Here is a 20,224-nt window from a genome sequence, read left to right as displayed (position 1 = left end):
TGCCGTAAGCTTTCCCTATTTGGCCTCGACTTTTATCTAACTCCATTCTCAAGATTAAGGAAGGACAGACGGACAATTTTAAAGGTCATTTAAAATCTCTCATTACATGCTTATGAGAGATTGTTCATGTGTAAAATCTCAAGCATTGGTGCTCTTAAAAATATATAATTTCTTATATAAATTTTATTACTGTTATATGGATGATGAGAATTGTGCTGATATTTAAACATTAAATCTATAATATAAGAAAAATTTTATTTAATTTTAGAATAATTAAATGCTTTATCATTATTTATAATAAATATTAACATTTTTAATAACAGACTAGTGGAGACAACAATTTCCTAGCCAATGTGTGGTGGTTTCCCCTATTTTCGTATTTTGAGAAAAATGTCAACAGTCCCGTTCCATGCCGGCACGAATGGCCCCTTCCCTGGCCCCGGCGGTTTCTTCGGCACACGCGAATTTCCTAGCAGGGTTCAATATGTGGTGAGTATGCATTTGGCTTAGTTATGATATATGATAACCAACCACAATTAAATTCTTACATTAATAAGATTATGCATATTGCATTAACAATAGTTTGTAAAGCTTGATGATGAAACAATAGTAGAATCGGATAGATATTTACATACTTATTGAAAATTGTTTGTTGTTGTTTTAGAGAGAACTATTATATAATCTGCTTGAATGTTTAAATTTCCTGTGTTTATTAGATTCAGTCATTATTGCTGCCTCTCAGCTCTGGTCTAAATTCACAGCTCATCTTGCAGCTCTCCTATCAAGATCTCAACTCAACTTTGTATTTCCAAATAGTTGAGCTGTGCTTTGCAGAACTGTAATCATTACTCCAAGCTTAATAGCAATTAATATGGAAGTAACGAATAGCAAAGAATTTTCTCACAAGTGAGCTTAAACATATTGCAAGAAATCTTGAACATTAGATTTAAAAGACTCTAAGAAGAGTTAAATGACACATCCTAAATTATTGCTTTTCAGTGTTTCTTATTGTAATATACTTTTCAAAGATGTTATTTGTGTATATTTTATCATTACAAATTAAATCATTTCTGTACAAAATTTTAATAAGTGTGACAATGCTAGAGCATCCCCCCTTCTTTCATCACCACAGGACCAAAGGGTTGACACCACATTTGCGATGACTAGTTTGTCAGGACTGACACCACTGTGTCTTTAAGGACAGACACAAAAACCTTGATAGCTGCTAATTTCATTTTTGCAAGCGAGCAGTTGCATTTGTAGGTGCTCAGATTCGGGGTGCAGATGGCCTGAGAGACGACTGGAAGAAGTGTACACTACTATAAACTTAACAATTCATAATACCTGTTTAAATTTATCTTTGTATACTAGTACATTTATCAATTAACAGGACTTATTATACTGGAAAATTATGGATGCAGATATGCATAATATTTCTTATTTAGTTCACCTGTGAACTAAATAAAAAATATTATTTCTGATCTGTAAGAACTGTAAGACTAAATATCTGCATCCATAATTTTCCAGTATAATAAGTCCTGTTAATTGATAAATGTACTAGTATACAAAGATAAATTTAAGTTATGATAAAGGATTTAAAATTTAAGTTATGACAAAGGCATAATAATTGAATGATATGTCATAATACCTGTTTATTTATCTATACTATTTACAACTCGGTACATAGTTAAGATGCTTAGCAAGGTGCTAATTTTAGATATCAATTATAGTCTCTAACCGAGAGAGTGAGTTTACATATCAGTCGTGCATTGGAAAATATCTTATTAGAAGTTGGTTCCTTGGGGAATCGTAGAATTGGTGCATCGATGTGCTGCTGGTCCGCCAGGTGGTTTGGAAGAAGCTTCGATCACTTGAGAAGGATGAAAGTCTTTGGATGTCTTGAGAAGGGTAGAGGATTGGTGATGGCTTGAGCACTATCCGAAACTGGATCGGGCACGAACACCAGTTAAAAGCAAACTATCAATGAAGGCAAACTCTCTCCTTTTTGTATTTGGGAGTCTCTTGTGGGTTTTCCCCATGACTTCATTAGGAATTATTATTGAAAATTGTTTGTTGTTGTTTTAGAGAGAACTATTATATGAAAATGTTAGCAATTAAATTGTTTTTGCTGCTTGTGGGGGTTTCTGAGTGTTTGAATTTCCATTGTTGCAGTTTCTAATGTAAATTTTAATTAGATAATTTATCAGTAATTTCATGTCTATCCATTTTTTCAATGTATATATAGTGCTAACAAGATTAAAATCATAATAATAATCTAATATTAGCGGGGTTGGGGCTGAGGTTTTGGGCGCAGGGGCGGGTATGTCGGGCATTCGGCGCTGCTTTCCTGTGGGCCTGGAGGTTTGGCAGTGGTGTTTGGAAGGTCAGTGGAATCTTGTTTGACATTCCAGGTGCTGTTGTCGGGCTTCTGGGCTTGCAGGGGGCGGTGTCCGGCGTACACATTTTTGCATTTGGGGCTTCGGCCTCAATCTCACTATTAATTAATTTCCAACTCCTCATAAACTAAGTATAGAATTACTTAATAGTTTCCGGGTACTTTTGAGCTTTGGTTTGTCTTTGGAGAGATCTCATTACACCGTTAGAGTAATAGCGGATCCCTCAGGCTAGTAAAATATGAAAGTACTTGAAAACTGTTTATAGATAACTGCTCCAAATATCATTACTCTATTTTTAAATCTTGAAACAAAAAAATTTTATAAAATGCTACTGGATTGCATCTGCGTTCCAAACAACAGTCCAGTTGTTGAATTTCAATTGTCAGTTCTGGGTGACACATTTGATGTGTCACCTCAAACAAGGAAACAAGTCCATGGGAAAAGTTTTAATCGTCCTCTCTGATTTTTCTTTCGAAAAATTTTTTGACAAATTTTTTCGTCAAGTCCAGGCTCTCACATCATAAGTATGAAAATGTATTTTCTTTGTAAATAATCTCATTAGATAGGACTTTTTGTTTGCATAATATTTATAACAACAGTTAAAGATTTGGTTAAATGATATAGTAATGTGATGGTTGAGTTCTCTCAAATGACACATTTATTTTTTAAATTTTATCATTTAATCTGTTTAAGTAAAAAGGAAATACATAAAAATAGTTAGTAAAATAATAATATCAAGGTTAAACAGAAGAAATATTAGACAAGCAATTTAAATAAGAAAAAAGTTATTGCAGTCATTTCACTTATTCCATTCTTGATATGGGTTTGTTGCTCACCTGTTGCCGGTATGGGTAAACTGTTTGAATAGACAGTCATTTCAGGATGACCTGATGCCCTTTCTGATCCAAACCCATGTGACTTATGCTACATAACTATGGGTACAAAATAATTTACAACAAATTGTAAATTATTTTGTACCCAAAATTATCTGCGCCATTTAAATTGTCTTCTACATTATATTTCAGGAAAAATTTTGATTTGGTTCCATTTGTTGGCAGTTTAAATTTTTATAAAATAGTGTGTCCAGAAAATTTATTCTTTACTTCTTCAAAAATAAGGAAACTGTTGTGTGCTGGATGTTGCTGGATATTTTAAGTTAATTTCACAGTCTGTTAAGATTCTTAATTAAAAAATATTAATACCTAATTATCTATATGATTATCAAATATTTTGTTGACATGATTGCGTCATGTGAAGGTCACAACATAAAATCCAACAATAAATGTGTTAAATGCACTTTATTAGAACATTTTTAATATGAATTTGTAAATTAATTAATTTGAATTAGAAAATCCTTGGGGATTCTGTAATCCTAAATCTGTAGGTTATAGGGACACTACCAGTAATTCAATGAACCAAATCTACAGTTTAACTATGTTTATTTTGGTTGATTACATACATAACTATATGCATTTTGGACCAACTTACATTTTATGACCCCTCATCAGTAACTAAAATTAAGTCTGCCCAAAATGCATATAGTTATGTATGTAATCAACCAAATTAAACATAATTAAACCACAGTTTTGGTTTGTTGAATTGCTGGTAGCATTCCTATACACTTGCATATGTAGAATGATGGAATTTCCAAGAATTTTCTAATTGGAATACAGCTGGTACCCCATCAAGAAAAGGGGGGAAGTAATTAATTTGAATTCAACTTTAAATTATGTCCAATATTCAGTGTATTAAAGAAAAGAGCATCCCCCACACAAGATTTTTCTGATGTGTTTACACTTCCAAAAAAAATTACAAATGATAAAGAAGTCAGAAATGAATTTTTATTTACTGATAATTCAGAACAAGATATTTGGTTTATTTGCAAAATAAGATAATGTGCAATTTTTTGTGGGACAGCATTTTATTTCCAAATTGTTCTATGGTAATGTGTAGTGAGGGATGTAGTCTTTCTCATAATGCAAACACAGTCCTGAGTTGTCTGCATTTGGAATATTTTTGTGTAATATCTCATTGCTGAATTTTTCAAATGAACTAATAAATATTGTAAAATGTGTTTAATAGAAATGTGGTCAGTTTGTTAGTGTATGTTTCCCAATAATTACCTGGTTAGAATTTCATTTATTTGTCAGTTCAGTGAATATATTTGGATTTGTGTTAAAACACCAATAAATGTGCTTAATTAACATCTAACACACAAATTTCAGATAGTCCATTTGTAGTTTGTCATTTATCTGTCAAAGCTGAAGTCTGATTTTAATAAATAATTTACATTTTAGTTGGTTTACAAGACAGGAAAGGAAAAACAAACATTTGATTGTTCTGTTATCAAAATTATTAGTGGTGGTCTGCTAAATAAAAAAATTTAATATTAAAGTTTTTGTTTCATATGGTTACTCCTTCATATTTTAATTTGCAAAGCTTTTATTATTGTGTGTCAATGTTACATTATCTGGCAGATAATCCTTTAACTTTCGATCTACAGGAAGGGCTTGCTTGCTTACAGGATATTAGTGTAACAACTGTAGTGTCAAGAACTTAAATAAAAAAAAATTTCCAATCTTTTGCATTTCTTTAAAGTGTATAACTACAAAAATAAATGTTTTTTTTCCTTTAAAAAAGTAATGATAATTTCTGTTTTAATTCTCAATTCATAATTGTTTTTTGTACAGATTATTTCTTCAAGTGGAACAAAGTGAAATAAAAACAACTTATTTTTGTATCTTGGTAGTTTAGTTTAATTTAATTCTATCATGCAGACTGTTTTCTAATGTGTAAGTATAAATACAAAAACAAAATTTTTTAGAAGTAAAGTGTTTATTTCAAAAATCTACCACTAGAATTAATATAAATTAGCATGCTCTTAATTGTTGTCGTCTCCTAAACAGTATAAAGTGCAGACACGCAGACACTTGGCAGTCTTCATCTTAAGTTTATTTCAGTTGATACATGCACCTCTGTTTTGTGCAAGTTTCGGGCTTCTTAAGGCCCTTCCTCAGCCAACTAAAATATATAATACATACGAATTAAATATGCAATATACATACATAAAGAACTTTCTGTACATACATAAAAACCTTATTTACAGTTGCTCAAAATGTACCATGAGATCACAAATTCTAAAGTTCAAATAGGTTTTCTTTAAAAATCTTTAAGTAGTTTTACATTTTCACATAACAAATGGTTGGTTTTAAAGTCTGCCTATTTATATGATAAAAAGACTTGTTAATTTCCTTGTTTGTCAACAAATTGTATAGATATATAAGACATACCATCACACATTCTATAATTCCGAATGACATCTATTTCCTGTGAGGCAGTGTGTGTAGATTTTTGACACTTTACACATGACTGATAAAACTAAAATTACAGGTACAACAATAGCTGGTTAATTTCTGCATTAATCCAAACACTCCATGGAGGAAGAAATGCTCTTAATTTTGTATTTTTTCATTATTCTCTGCAAGAACTTCTATAACATTCATCCTTAAAATTTGCTTATTTAAGTTTCCAGTACTTTCTCTTTGTAGATTTATTATTATTATTTTTAAAATATTAGTTTCTCTCATGTTGTTTAATTGTTAATTGTTAATTTTCTCTCATGTAATTATATTTGTCATTATGATTGATTACCAAGCTCTCTAGGTAGTCACATAGTACAGCAATTATACACAGTAACTCTGAGGGAATGTTTGTGCAGAAATTAACATTAAAGGGTATAGTAAATATGTTGTTATTTAAAGTTATAACAAACATTTTGTCTGGAGGGAGAATCATGAATCATGTTTCTAATGAGATAGTACTTGAAATACAAAAGTTTTATCTACTGTAGTTCTATAGATAAATACTTTTTCTAATATCTGAAGATGAAAAATCGTTTTTTCTTCTTTTAATTATAAAAATTTCAATTGATACTCTTAAGTCGTCTTAAGCTAATTAAGTTTGAAGGTACATTTATAACAAACTTAAATTAGTAATTTGAATTACTTGATTTAAATTTAGATAGATCAAATATTTTTTATGAACCAATTTATTAAAATGTTGAATTAATATCAGGTTATTTTATAATTTAGTATCTTTCTTCTTTTAAATGAATCTTTGAATGAAATCTTCGACCTACATTTTAAAATAATTATTTTTTATACCTTCAATTAATTTTTTTATGCCTTCCTAATCATCAATCTGGAAAATTTGGGGCACCAAGGGTGGGTTTCCTCATACATTGTAATGTGCTCTAAAGAGAGAGAGCCTCTGACATTTAGTAAGATTTCAAACACTCCATGGAGGAAGAAAGCTTTTTTAAGTTTTAGAACATTAAAATGCAAGTAATGTAAACAAGTTTTAGAAATAGTTTTAAAAATAGCATGAAGAGGGAAAATTATTTTGCTGAAGTGTTACTGCTCTTAAAACTTCATGATCTTACTTTCCTTTTTATAAAAAACAAAAAATAATACACCTAATAATCAGGTGTTTATATTAAGGTTTGAACTACTGAATGGCTACATCCCATTTCATAGGAATTTTTATAGGGATGCAGGTTGTAAAAGTGAGGATATTTGCATTCAAAATACATAGACTCATATTTAGTGTTTTATGTATCATTCACATATAGTGTGTGTGTGTGTTTATATATATATAGTCTTTATTGAAAAATAGAACAGAAAATATACTTGAATAACCAAGAATTCATGATAGGGAAATTAAATTTATGCCATTTTATATTTATTCAGATTGTACTAGAAGCCAGAGAGAATCTCACATAGCGGGAAAATTCCCACTCTGTTCTTTATGGTTTAATATCTAAAATTAATTTAAAATTTATACAAAAATTCTCTTATTTCACAGGACAAGATAATAAGTTTGATTATTTACTTGCTCCTTTACCCCCTCTTAACATTAAAATAGACATAATTTAAATGTAAGGACTAGAAAGCAAATTCATGTAGTTTTCAAGACTTATTCTTGGAGACATTTTCATTTTCCATTTAACAATACCATTTCTTAATAAATACTTATTGTTGTACATAGGCCAATTTATCACATTTGCAAGCTGTAAATTACAGGGTGCCAGAACAGCTGCATCTTAAATAATTAAAGTACACTATCTAACTACAAATGTTTGAGTTTTGCCTAGATTTACCTGCATCCTGTGCAAATATACCACTTATCCCATTTTAATAAAGTGCAAGCTGTGAAAGCTTGCACTTTCTTAAAATGGGTATTTTCAATGGGTGACTTATATAAAAAATGTGCACACCATCTCCATACAGGCCAGTTTAGTAGGAAAATGGATTTAATACAGAGACGAAAAGCTTCAAAAAAAAAAAAAAAATTATTTACTCCAGCTTCTCCCTGATACTTTACAGTGTTTTTAATTGTTAAATGCAGACAGCGCGTCATACATTCGAGACAAACCTGTAGTCACATAGTTTTCGTATTATATCACACAAACAATACTTGTTTACCTTGTGATGCATCGAAAAGGGGAATAGTTAGTGATGTGGCAATACTGTGTTTGAACATTATCTGCATATTAATTGGCAAGTACATAAGCACTTTTTGAGTTTGGAAGTGATAGGCCTATGAAATATTTGTAATAAAAGTGAGCAAGGAATAATAAAACAAGAATTTTACACGAAAATTCTATTAAAGTATTTCCCAAAGCAAGTGAGAATTCTTTCGTTTGTGGTTAAATTATATATATTTTTTCTTCCTCCATTGAGTAGACGTTACTCTGATTCGCTACGAATAATCTAACACGGTCCTTCTGTTCGTTACACCAGTGATATATGCAGAGTGATGCAAAAATCGGGAAGAATAAATTGCTTTAAAAAAATTATTTCTATCCGCATATAAACGAGTCATTCTAAAATTAACGAATTTTTAATTTGTTTTCAGGTTAGCGAGGACATTTGCGAAGTACTGCACCTGGCCACACTGTTGTGACTGTCGTGCAAACGGGATACGCCTACTACAGAAAGGATATTTCATCCGTAGAGTGAATCTTTCCACCAAAATCTTTGGGGTTGACCATGTCGAACAATACGTCGGTGCTCGAGAAAGACAGTTCTTGTTTATTTTTTTTAAACTTTTGTTTTCTTAATAACAGGTCAGCCGTGACCCGTCCCGATCTCAGAATTTACTCGTTGGCGTGTGCTTAGATCAATTCCTCTACTCCTCAGGTGTCTCGAGAACCGTTACGAGTTCGTCTACGTGAAAAATGTTACGTGAAAACTCGACGTACATACACATACGAGCATACACACACACAAAAATATTAAAAAAATTAAAAAAAGATTATTCTATTACTTAATTTAGAATCTAGAATGGTATTTTTCTAATCGCCGTTTTTTATTTCTAAATTTTGTATTTTCGTGAAAACCATAGATTTTGTTCTTAAAAAAAAAACAAGTGAAAAATGCGCTTGTCTTCATTGGATAAACACGCGAACGCTCGAAGTAAATTCATCGTCGCTTACGAAAATAAAAATCAAAATGTTTGCTTGCAGAACTTTTTTCGTATCTCTCTACGTTCAGCAGGCATAAGGGGCCTCGTAACGAGGTTTTTTGCAGTGTTAAATTCCACATTGTTTTCCGTTCCAAACGAGAGATTGTTGTTCGCTTTTGCCCTCCTGTGCCACGCATCAAAAAAAATAAAAAGAAAACTTAAAATTTCGGATCGTGTCCATCAGTTTTCTTTCTTCGGCAGGAACACAATTTTTTTTGTTTGTTTTTTCTATTTTATGGGGATCAACAACCATTTTGTTCGTTGTCTGTCTTTTCTGCTCTGCTCTTGGCCAATTTTTCTTTAAGAGTGATGGATACAGGGCCCGAAAACTCAGGTGCTGTTTTAAAGGGATGCCATTTGGTAACATTTATAATCGAAATTCTAGTTTAAGAAGGGAATTCGATCCCGGAAGAAATTCAAAAACATATAATATTTGTGTACGTTTTATGTAAATATATATTGTATATGCAACATGAGCAAGATGTGATTTGTTTAATATATATTATATAAAATATCTTTACCAAGTTTTCTGTAATTCTTCTCGGTTGGTTCTACAGAAATTTCCCGTTGAAACTGCGAAAATTTTCTAGAAACAAATTTTTTCCCGAATTGTAGACAATGGAAGAAAGAAAATGGGACTATTTTCTGTCAGTAGATTGGAATTATACGTGATGTTTTAATGCCTTAACAGAATGATAACGATTTAAAATACACAACTGTAATATATATATACACATACACACACATATACATATATATATATTTGTTGTCCAGAATACAGTATTTGGAGTCTTTGGTAAAGTTTTGTTTAAGAAAAAAAAAGAAACTATAATAATAAAATTCTAAGCGGTGTACTTGTGTTGGAACTTTTGGAGATTATTGAATTACTCCGGGGTGTGTTCATCGTTAGATGCGGGAGAAGAGAAACAAATGTGGCTGTTTACACCACATGCGGCTCAATTTACGTTTCCATTAACAGTCTACGGTAATTAAACGCTTTGAATTTTTCAAAAAAATCGATTGCTTTATCTAAAAATACAGTGGAGTGGATGTTTTGGTCCGTTTAAATTGCGCTCATTCAGAAATCTTTCAAAAAAATTGCTGCAATGGAGGAGAGGGATTCTTTCGATAGGGGCTTCCAAGAGAAAAACAAGTAAAAAATAAATTAAATTGATAATTTTCACGTTGATGGTCGACGTTCTAAAAGACATTTTTTTTCAATCGAGATATATATATATTATTATTATTATGAGCAGAAGTCGCGATGATTATCGTGTTTATTTTCAATTCCAAGTTATCTTAAATGTGTTTTATTGCTGTAACAGTGAAAATAATAAAGAACAGTTTATAACAATAAATGCTTGTTGAATTATTTTTTAAAAAAATATAGTTTTAAACGTTAAAATGAGTATGACCTAATAACGCGCAACATTGAAGCAACGTATTATCTCGCTTGTCGCGCTTTCGTCACTAATCTTTGAGTAATAATTTCTTCTGTAAATCATTCGTCTTCGTTTTCTTAGATGATCTGTGTCTCTACTTAACATTTGGATATGATTTATGCCATATTCTGTTACAAAGCATCTCATCCTAGGGCAGGGATGGCGAACTTTTTGAGTCCGCGTGCCATATTGTAAGCATACTTAGCTTTAAAGATGTTAATGCGTGCCAGTCTTAGACTTCGAATAATGATATTTAAAGAAATAAACGAATATGCTCTAATTCGAATAAATGTAAAAAATCCTGTTGAAGAGAGGATGATTAGATGATAAACAGAAAAGATGATTGAAAAGGACAAATCATATGATACATTACGTGCCAGATCTCTTCTCTTGTGTGCCACAGGTTCGCCACTCCTGTCCTAGGGCATTATTCTCTGAATAGCGAGGTTGCCGCCGAAGTTTTCATCGTGTACGTCGGACGTACACGATGAAAACTGAACGTCCGATGTACGCGATGAAAACTTCGGCCGCAACCTCGCTAATGTAATGTACGTGAAAGGAGCCGTTTTTATAGTGGTATTCTCCAAGAGAATTTAAAGTGGATCGGTTTACTTTTACACACGAAGTTCGTCCGCTTGAAGGATGCGTGTAAAATGGACGAACGTTAAGAAACCATTATTGGTGTTATGAAATTGTTGACGACACGAAAACTCTGGAGGAACGTGGAAAGAACTTGATTCTTCACTGAGAAATATGCTTATTGCCAACCGTGTTTACCTTTAATTTAAATTTACATACACATTACCATTATGGAATTGAGATCACGATTGGATTCAATTAAAATCTTAATTGTATCTAATCAAACTCCAACATATAAACCTATATACATAATATCGGAACAAAGTTGTTATATCTGTGAAGAGAGATACTATATAAAGTTCATCATAGTGTATGGTGTCACTACGACGTACTGTACATCCAGGACAGCTTTATCAGGATTTAAATCTGCTGCTACTTAAAATAATTCTTAATCTGTTTCATAAGCATTCAAATTGATATAGAGAATAAAAAAAATTAATATTTTTTATTAATGAAATCTAAATGTTGGGGACTAGTTTTTGCAAACATTTTTATTCTTCGTGCGTGGTGTGATAACAATTATGGCGTGTCTCAACTAAATTTATCATTTTATATGCCACTTTATCTTGTGTTAATGTGAAAAAGAAACTTGGCAAGATGATAACTTTGTAAAAAGTTTACTCCTGTTTTATTAAAAGATAAATGTATACTATATTAGTTGGAGTGAGGAGGTTGTTGAAATGTTAATAGGAATAACGTGCTGATCGTAGAGATAAATCCGTGTTTTGCATGATTTTTTTAAGGACTATCTGATTTTAGTCAGTCATTTCAGTAGTCGAATTTATTTGTAGCAAATTAGGACAGTTATAAATCTTTTAGACAATTTACATTCTAACTAAATTTTATCTTGTTTCCTCATCCTGATAACGTTAAACGTGTTTTTACGTGGACGTTATAGGCTCATATTAGTAACATAAAAGTGATTTATTTTTTAGAATATAACTGATTAATTAACCCTTTAAAGTGGGCTAACAAACGTCTTTCGAGTGACATTTTAGAACAGAATTTTTTTCCGCCGTTGAGAAGTACCGGTACGGTAACTCTTCAAACAATGGCCATTTTGTGTTCTCGTTGGTCCTCGTTGTTCAAATGTTCTGTTCAATTTATATAAAATTAACAAGTACAAATTTAAAGGGTGTCGAGCTTGTATTTTTTCCATACAAGGTTTAATTATATATGCTCAAGCACTTACATAGGTGATTGAGCATGTGTAATACGTCAAAAAACCTATGTCGTTACGTAGGAGCAGATATTTTCTATTAGCCTATTTTTAAGGGTTAATTGATCAGTTATGTTATGAACCCAAAAAAATTTCCTACAACTAATATGCAAATTGCGTGCAGCAACACGCTGAATCTATTAACTACAGATTACAACGCTTCATTATAGTCCAGTTTGGTTATATCTAAAAATTTATGAATGTACAGTAGAGCGTCGATAAGTGGAACCAATTGGGGACTGGGGTCCTTCCAGTTAATGATTTATTCCAGTTTCCGACTTTGTACGAAAAAATACATTAACCTGTCCGATGTTCAAAGTTTTCTCCGTTGCGTGTCGCTTCGTGTTGAATTTTCGTCGATTTTAAGCCTAACGAAAATTTTTATAATAATCATCGAGGCTATCGTATCGTTAAAAATTATTTCTGCATTTTGTACAAACAAAATAAATATATTAAAGAATATAAAAAAAACATGAAAATGATACTTTAGAAGTAAATTTAGTATCAAAAACATTCGATTCAGCACGACACAGTCCGACTGAAAATCGTTCCACTTTCCGGCCATTCCACTTACCGACGTTCCACTTATCGACGCTCTACTGTAATTCAATAATTTATTTGGGAAAGAATATTAAACATCACGTCCGATTCGTTTAGGCTAAGTGTGCAAAGTACCATAACGTGTATATTCGCAGGAATTTATAGAATGTTTTGATGATTACAAACAGCGCGATATCTTTAATACCAGTGGCGTGCCGTGACATTTGATGATAGGGAAGCTGTGTTTCTGTAAGAAGCCGACTTACAGGGGCAATCAATTAATTGCGCGTCAGGGCCCGTTCGTATTCGTTTGTTCGATAAGCCAGTAAAAACCGCATACTTCTTTAAATGTATTTTTAATAGATTATCTGACGTACTTAATAAATAAAAAAGTTCAATATAATTACCTCCGTTATTAGATTCAATAAATTCCCTACGCCCTCTAAATGCCAATTCTTGCTTTGAGAAAAAACATATAACTTCTATTCATTTAGATATACCTATTAATCGTAATTATCTCGTTATAATTTTCAATATTTATTTTATATTGTCTACCAATGTTAAATTCTATTCCGCTTTGATTTCCAAATTGCTTCAATTTTACGAAAGAATCCCGAGGGTGCCGATACCGGTCAATGTCAAATGCCTCTTTTGTCGCATCTCTAGTATATCTCAAAGGAGGCGACAGGGTTGTTGTACATTTTAAACGTTTCTCACCATAGCTGTAAAAATCTAAATATGTTAAACTTAACAGATTGTCCGTCGTTCGTTTTCTAACTAATTGGTTTTATTCACGGAAATCTCCAAAATTTACAACTTTTCGGTCACTCTCGTTGAACTGGAGAAATTTCTGTCTTTATTGCATCTAATATTATGAAGAGATCAGACCCCACTGTACACGGCAAGAGATTGGTTCGGTTAAGCTTCTGTTTAAGTAAAATTTCGGCTCTTTCATCAGGGTTTTATTTGTGTTTCTAATTCCCTAATCGCTTAATTATTTAACTACTACTTAAGTAGAAATAGGTTGAAACCGGTTACTTTGTACTTGAATATCTGTAGTCTTGGGAAAGAAATGGAAAGAAATTTTTATGACAACGGATACATAAATCGTAAATTTAAAGAAGAAAAATTCTAGAGCTTTTTTGTACCATTGTACGTCTTATTCATTAAATTTGGTTGTAAATGATGCTGCCAAAGTAACAGTTAATTTTTTAACACTGTACTAGAATTGTACACGTTTTTTCTGCATCCCCTTACAGATGGGACATACTAAATCGTAATATCACCGATATAACATTGAAATCCGTAAGTAATATAAGATGGGAGAGCAGAATAAACGCAGAATAAATATATCAAATATTTTAATGGATTTTTTTAAAACTCCTGTCGACTATACAGAACTATCATAAAAACATGCCAGTAAACTCCTATCGGTTGGGTTAAGTTATAAATCTAGTCTAGGGTGGGCAACCTTTTTTATAACATGGGCCGGAATAAATTTTACGTTTTTTCCGCGAGCGGTAGTAGTTAATTGACGCCTTCTTGTGACTCGTAATTTTTTTAGTCTGCAAATATGAAATAAATAAATAAAAAGTTAAGAGAAATAAATGTAGTAATTATCGTTTTCGAAAATTGCAAAGAATTGGAAAAATAACTATTAGTTATTTTTCCAATTCTTTTTTTTACTAGAATACTAGAATTTCCAATTCAATTTAATAATCTATTAAAGATCTCGCGGGCCGGATAGAAACTTTTCGCGGGCCGGGGGTTGCCCGCCGTTGATCTAGTCTGCTCGTGATTCACATAATCGGCGAGGACGGCCGAATATCTAGCAGGCAGGCGGCTAACAGCCCACAACCGGTCCGGGATATAAATTTTTTTTTTTTTTTTTTTAACTCTTTCCGCCCTGTGGGCACTAAGAGGGCCTCTTTTAGTAGGCCCATTATGGGTTCGGCCAGGCCCACAATGGGGCAACCGGGTGGTGAGGGACGGGGCCCGACATATCCGAACGGACCACCCCCCGAAAAATTCCTGGGGATTATTCGACCCGTTCGGATTCGATCCCGGGTCCCCCAGAGCGGTAGGCTGCCACCTTTACCGCTCGGCCATCCGGCCGGAGATATAAAATTAGATGCTTTATGCGTGTGTCGCTTCTACCAGCTAAACCGGGTGAAGTTGGTGCTCTGTAAACCGCATGTGCCAATGCCTATATAATCTGGCTGATTGGAAACTGACCCGGTTTCGACACTCCTTCCGCCACCGAATTATTCGAATATACAATAGCAATCTTATCGTATTTTTCACATGTAGTATAGAAATTTGTAAAAGATACATAATGCAGTTATAATAAAATATTAATTTTAATTAATGCAAAGTACGTTAAAATATGAAAATTTATATTTTATAAAATACAAGAGAAGGTCATTGGAAGGTGGAATCGGCGCTTCCATCGCTTCCAATGACGGCACGCCACTGTTTAATACTTAAACGATTCCAAATATCACGATTTTGATGGAAAAATTTGAAGTATAATACAAGTTAAGTTAACCAATAAGCGTTCACGTACTAACAGTAAAGTGAATGGTAATTGGTTAAAAAGTTTGTTGGAACGTAAAGAGTGGTCGTTGCAGATGTTGAGAAAATTATGATTTTTGTATCGTCTATTACAGTGATTCCCAAACTTTTTCGATTCACCGCTTCATTTGTTCCATAAAGTTATACCCAACGCCCCTAACCCATTTTCTCTTGTGTGAGAAAGGATTGGAAATATTTTTAGAAAAACTTTTCTATGAATCTCACACTTTGTACTCTTACCGTACATTGTTCTCAACATCTGGAAACCATTAAACGCAATGTTTCCTCTTATCCATTTAACAGCAAAAAGGAAACGGCTGTCAGTGACCCCAACTTTTGCCTTTGGTCACCGTTCAGTACCGTGCCTCCAGCGCCTCTCTAGATTTACTCACCGTCCACAGGGGGGCAGTAGCCCCCACTTTGGGAACCACTAGTCTATTGAAATTCTCGCAATTATGCAAATTTTTAAATTTTACGCGCTCAAGATCGTATCGAATATTAAGTCTTATAATACCACAAATATTTATGTAACGCCTTAAATTTGCATTTTATTGAAATTTTCATTTGTTATACGTTACGATCGAAATCCGAATTGAAGAGTACTGTATTCTGTGTTTAAATTATATAAAATGGAAAGTTTTCTACAGGAAAGCTCAATTTTTAAAAGAAATATTATTTACAATAGTGTAAAATTAATGAACACGATCATATGGACCACGGTCGGCGACACGCCGTTTGTTTTGATGAGACTTAACTCCTTTAGACGGCCTTAATGTTAATTTTGTGTAAAAGTTCTTTGCATCAGTTGTGTGGTATTTTTTACTATCCAACCTTTCTCATATACTATTTGTGCCAAATATCCAAAGAAATCGTCATTTGACCGTCATTGTGTCAGATTTTACGGATTATGTTCTTTGAGTACAAAAGGAATGTTTTTGGATTTGAAGACTCCATCGTCGAATTTGCATAGTGAAACGGAGTTTTGTCAAGCCAAAAGATTAATTCGTCATTTTGTTGATGATTGTTAAGAAAAGGTATGAGAACTTTCTGTAGATATTCGTTTTGTTACGTGTTGACGACAAATGGGATCCCTTTAAAAAATGGCCACGAAACACCTGCTGGTGAAATGACGATGTACAGCATGACTTTTGCCTCAAATGTCGTCTTAAATTTGTACTTCACTTCATGAAATGCTTGATTTTCGCGTAGTAAATTTCCTTTCCTGTCATTTGCATGCCGGAGAGAGAAAAGTACTTTTCGTCGTCCAAACGAACATTTTGTTTCCAAAATTTCTTACGAGCCATCTGCATTGAGTTCGAATTTTATCAATTTGTCAGCAGTGTACTCTGGGGTCCTTTTTTTTAATGCTCGTCTTCTTAAGTGACTTACCTACGTATGTTCGATAACAATTGAGCCTTTTAGCTGCTTCCATCTGGTTAACTGCATCTTTGTTGTTAAAACATTTGTCTCAATGTTCTTCGGTTTTTAGCATTCTCAACGACCGGCTTTCTGCCACTTCCTGGCCTTCCGCTAAAAAATGCTTCATCACTAATTTTTTGACTGGTTCGCTTTATTTTCGTACATTTGTACAATGCATTCTCTTAATGTCCTCTTTTGAAGCCGTTTTTCCAAACCTACTCACAAATGTTCGAACTTTATGGGCTGTAACTGAGCATCAATAATGACTTATTTTTTGGTGCGAATATTTTAAAATTAGTTTCTTGAGTTCGAAACTTATGATGCTTCAAACTCAGTCCAGATTTTTCCTCATATATATAATTATCTATATAAATAAAAATGTAATGTTCGTTTGTTCCTAATAGCGAATCTCCGAAAGTTCTTCACCGATTTCTTTGAAATGTTCACACAACGTTGCATTCGAATACGCAGGTGTTTTTATATAATATAGATGTCGAAATTCCCCCTGGGAAGAGGGACAAGATTAAGATTTTTATGACCAACAGATGGCGCTAACTCTGCGAGTACGACCTAAGTTTGCTTTTCTCTGAGGCATTATTTGGATGAACTAAAGCAGATCATCCTCTATCTATCTATATAAATAAAAATGTAATGTTCGTTTATTCCTACCGATTCCTTTGAAATTTTGACACAACGTTGCATTCGAATACGCGTGTGTTTTTATATAATATACATGTCGAAATTCCTCCCCCACCGGGGAGGAGAGGGACAGGATTAAGGCTTACCGTGAAGAACTCGGCTTCTATTATACTATTTTAGATGCGGTATTTTTCATTTTTGATTGTGTTTTAATAAGGTACGTCAAGTGAATGTACACTAAGAAGGGATTTTACAAAATCCCCCGGTGGGGAAAGTGTTATACATTTATAATATATATATTTTTAGCTACAACAACGCGTGGCTGGGTCAGCTAGTATAATTATAAAAAGTATCTTTTATTGCAGATAATTTATCACAAAAATTGTAATTTAACGTGATGAAAACGTTTTTTTTTCGTGCCACCAAAATAAACAATCATGAGTAATTAATAGAATCTGAGCATTTTGATTCTTAAATTGATTCAAAACTGAGCCTCTTGACGTGGTTGAGCTTGATCTTTGACTCCAACTGAGTGGCTCATAAATTAATCTTTAGCTCCCCAACCGAGTAGTTCGTATTATAAATTGATTTTTGGCATCAAGAGAGATCTTTCTGTTCGATTTAAGAGCTAGAAATTATTCATAGATAATTGTTTTTATATTGTCCACTTAGATTTTGTTTACAAACAGGATTTATTATACTAGTGTAGTTTCGAATTAGCAAAATCTTAATCAAAAATAAAACAAAAGTACAGTATTTTTCCTGTTATCAACAGTCGTGCCGGTCATCTATTAACTGATTTCAGGAAAAAATTTTTGAATTGAAATAACATGTCTTCCGTTTTGTATCAGAAGTTTTTACATAGTTCATCGGGACCTTCTGCCCATAAGGTTTCCACATCCTGTCTCGGATTTCATCTATCTATGTTCTTGAGATTAAAGATGGACAGACAGCAGATGACAGCGCAAATTTATGTCTACAATTTTTTTAAAATTGCAAACTAATTTACAAGGTATGTGCAGAATATAAGAAAGAAAAGGCATCTAATGTCTTTCCATGCCCCAGATCCTATATCTTTCTTACACCAAAGTAACCAAACCCTTTGCTAATGGGACTAAAATGATACGTAGTTCTTTTATAAGAGAAGATCCATAAAAAGAGAAGTAATTCTATTACAATTTATTTTCGGTTACTTAACAATCGAATAGGCTTTATAAATAAAATTTCATTATTTTGCATCGTATTAAAGGCTCCACTTGAGACTTCACCAGTTGTTTTGTTAGTTTTCTTGTTTGTTTTATTTAACTTCCCGATTGCCAGCGAATTTCTCTTATCTAATATCTTTAAAATATTTCTTTATAATATATATACAATTTAAAAACTTTATATTACTTTTTAATTGAAAAATAATACTTTGTAAAATGGGTCGAATGTGCATAATCCTCATTATTGAACTTCATTTGCAGCCAGAATAGCTTCGTGATTCCCTACATGAAATCATGGAAGGCCAATTATCATATCTTTCTATTTATACTGTGAATTAAACTGGTGATGTAAACAAATTCGAATGCTTGTTTTACGTCAATCAATAGATGTACTGTACAATAATTTAGAATAACTTTTTAATCGGGTAAAAACACTGTTATAAGATTTTATTTTAAAAATATATTTATATTAATCATAATAAATAAAATTTTGTGTGGCGCCATCTGTTACGAGATTTTGTTATAAAAATCTTATTATGTTATAAATTATTATGATATGGTAAAAAAGCTTCATTTTGAGGGTAGTAATGAGTTTTTTGAAAAACTGTAAATGCTAATAACGAGTAAAATCTTCATTAAGTCAGACTCCGCTAAGATATGACGCGTGATTACCCACTATATCCTCTTTTGATCTTTCACCACCAAAATTTAATAGATCAATGCCCCTTGTAAAATTGCTTTCATGTAAAATTTCGTGTTTTAATCTTTACTCCATTCTGAGATATTTTGAAATCCTCTGCACAAAATAGTCAAAAAACTGATACTGTCGTCTCCTTAATCTCCCTATTCGAGTGCCGGGAAAGTCGAGCAAGAAGCCTCAGTTTATGGTAAGCTTGTTTATATTTATATTTCTAAGAAAACACATAACTAAGTAAATATCATGTAAATGTATGCAATTATGCTATAATTAGGTGCTGCCGTATTTACTGCTATTTAATTAAAGGAAAAGGTACAAAAACAAAATTCAAATTTGAATAAAATATTTGCGTTCCAATACTTGTAGGTTAGTAGGTTTGATGTCTTGCTATATTACAAAATCGTAAAAATATTCATATATATTTTTAGTAGAAACAGATTTAAAGGGAATATGACTTAAATTCAAATGAATTCCGGAATTAAGTAAGATTTGCTATAAACAAATGCCGCAAAACGAAAGTTTGTCAGATTTAGAGATTTTTAGATATTTTCAGGATAAATCAAAACAGTGTGCTGAGACGACTTCCTCTTAGGTGCCTTTTACAACATAAAACAATAAGATAATGTATTATAAAATACAATGGTAAAATAGTATCATATAAAACAATAATACAATCTAGTAAAAATACTATGAGCAATTATTTATTGTGACATCGTCACAATGCCGGGCTGCAACTTTTAATCATGTTTTTAATTTATTTCATTTAAAATGTGTTTTCCGCCTCAAATTAGTGTGCTGAAAGGGTTTTGCCCCTTTACCTCATACTTTTCCGTTAGCAATGGAGTCGTGCCTATCATCTATTAACTGCTCTCAGTTTTGAATTGACTTCCTGCCCCTAAAGTTTCCATATCTGGTTTCCTCTTTCATCT

General features: G+C 32.5%; 1 protein-coding gene across 1 annotated transcript in view; it reads left to right on the top strand.

The window, feature by feature from the left end:
* Positions 1-10,279, top strand: part of LOC136970451 (phosphatidylcholine:ceramide cholinephosphotransferase 2-like) — a 59,535-nt gene extending 49,256 nt beyond the window's left edge. Inside the window, exons 6-7 of the mRNA XM_067264890.1 lie at positions 324-489; positions 8,313-10,279. Coding sequence (XP_067120991.1) covers positions 324-473 — 150 coding nt within the window. The 3' untranslated portion in view covers positions 474-489; positions 8,313-10,279. The remainder of the gene's footprint in view (positions 1-323; positions 490-8,312) is intronic.
* The last annotated feature ends 9,945 nt before the right edge of the window (positions 10,280-20,224 follow it).

The sequence above is a fragment of the Centruroides vittatus genome, unplaced genomic scaffold (assembly GCF_030686945.1).
Source record: "Centruroides vittatus isolate TY-2023 unplaced genomic scaffold, ASM3068694v2 contig_1048, whole genome shotgun sequence".
In the NCBI taxonomy this organism is placed as follows: Eukaryota; Metazoa; Arthropoda; class Arachnida; order Scorpiones; family Buthidae; genus Centruroides; species Centruroides vittatus.
Note: the sequence above shows the minus strand (reverse complement) of the source record. Positions and strands in the feature narration are given on the sequence as shown.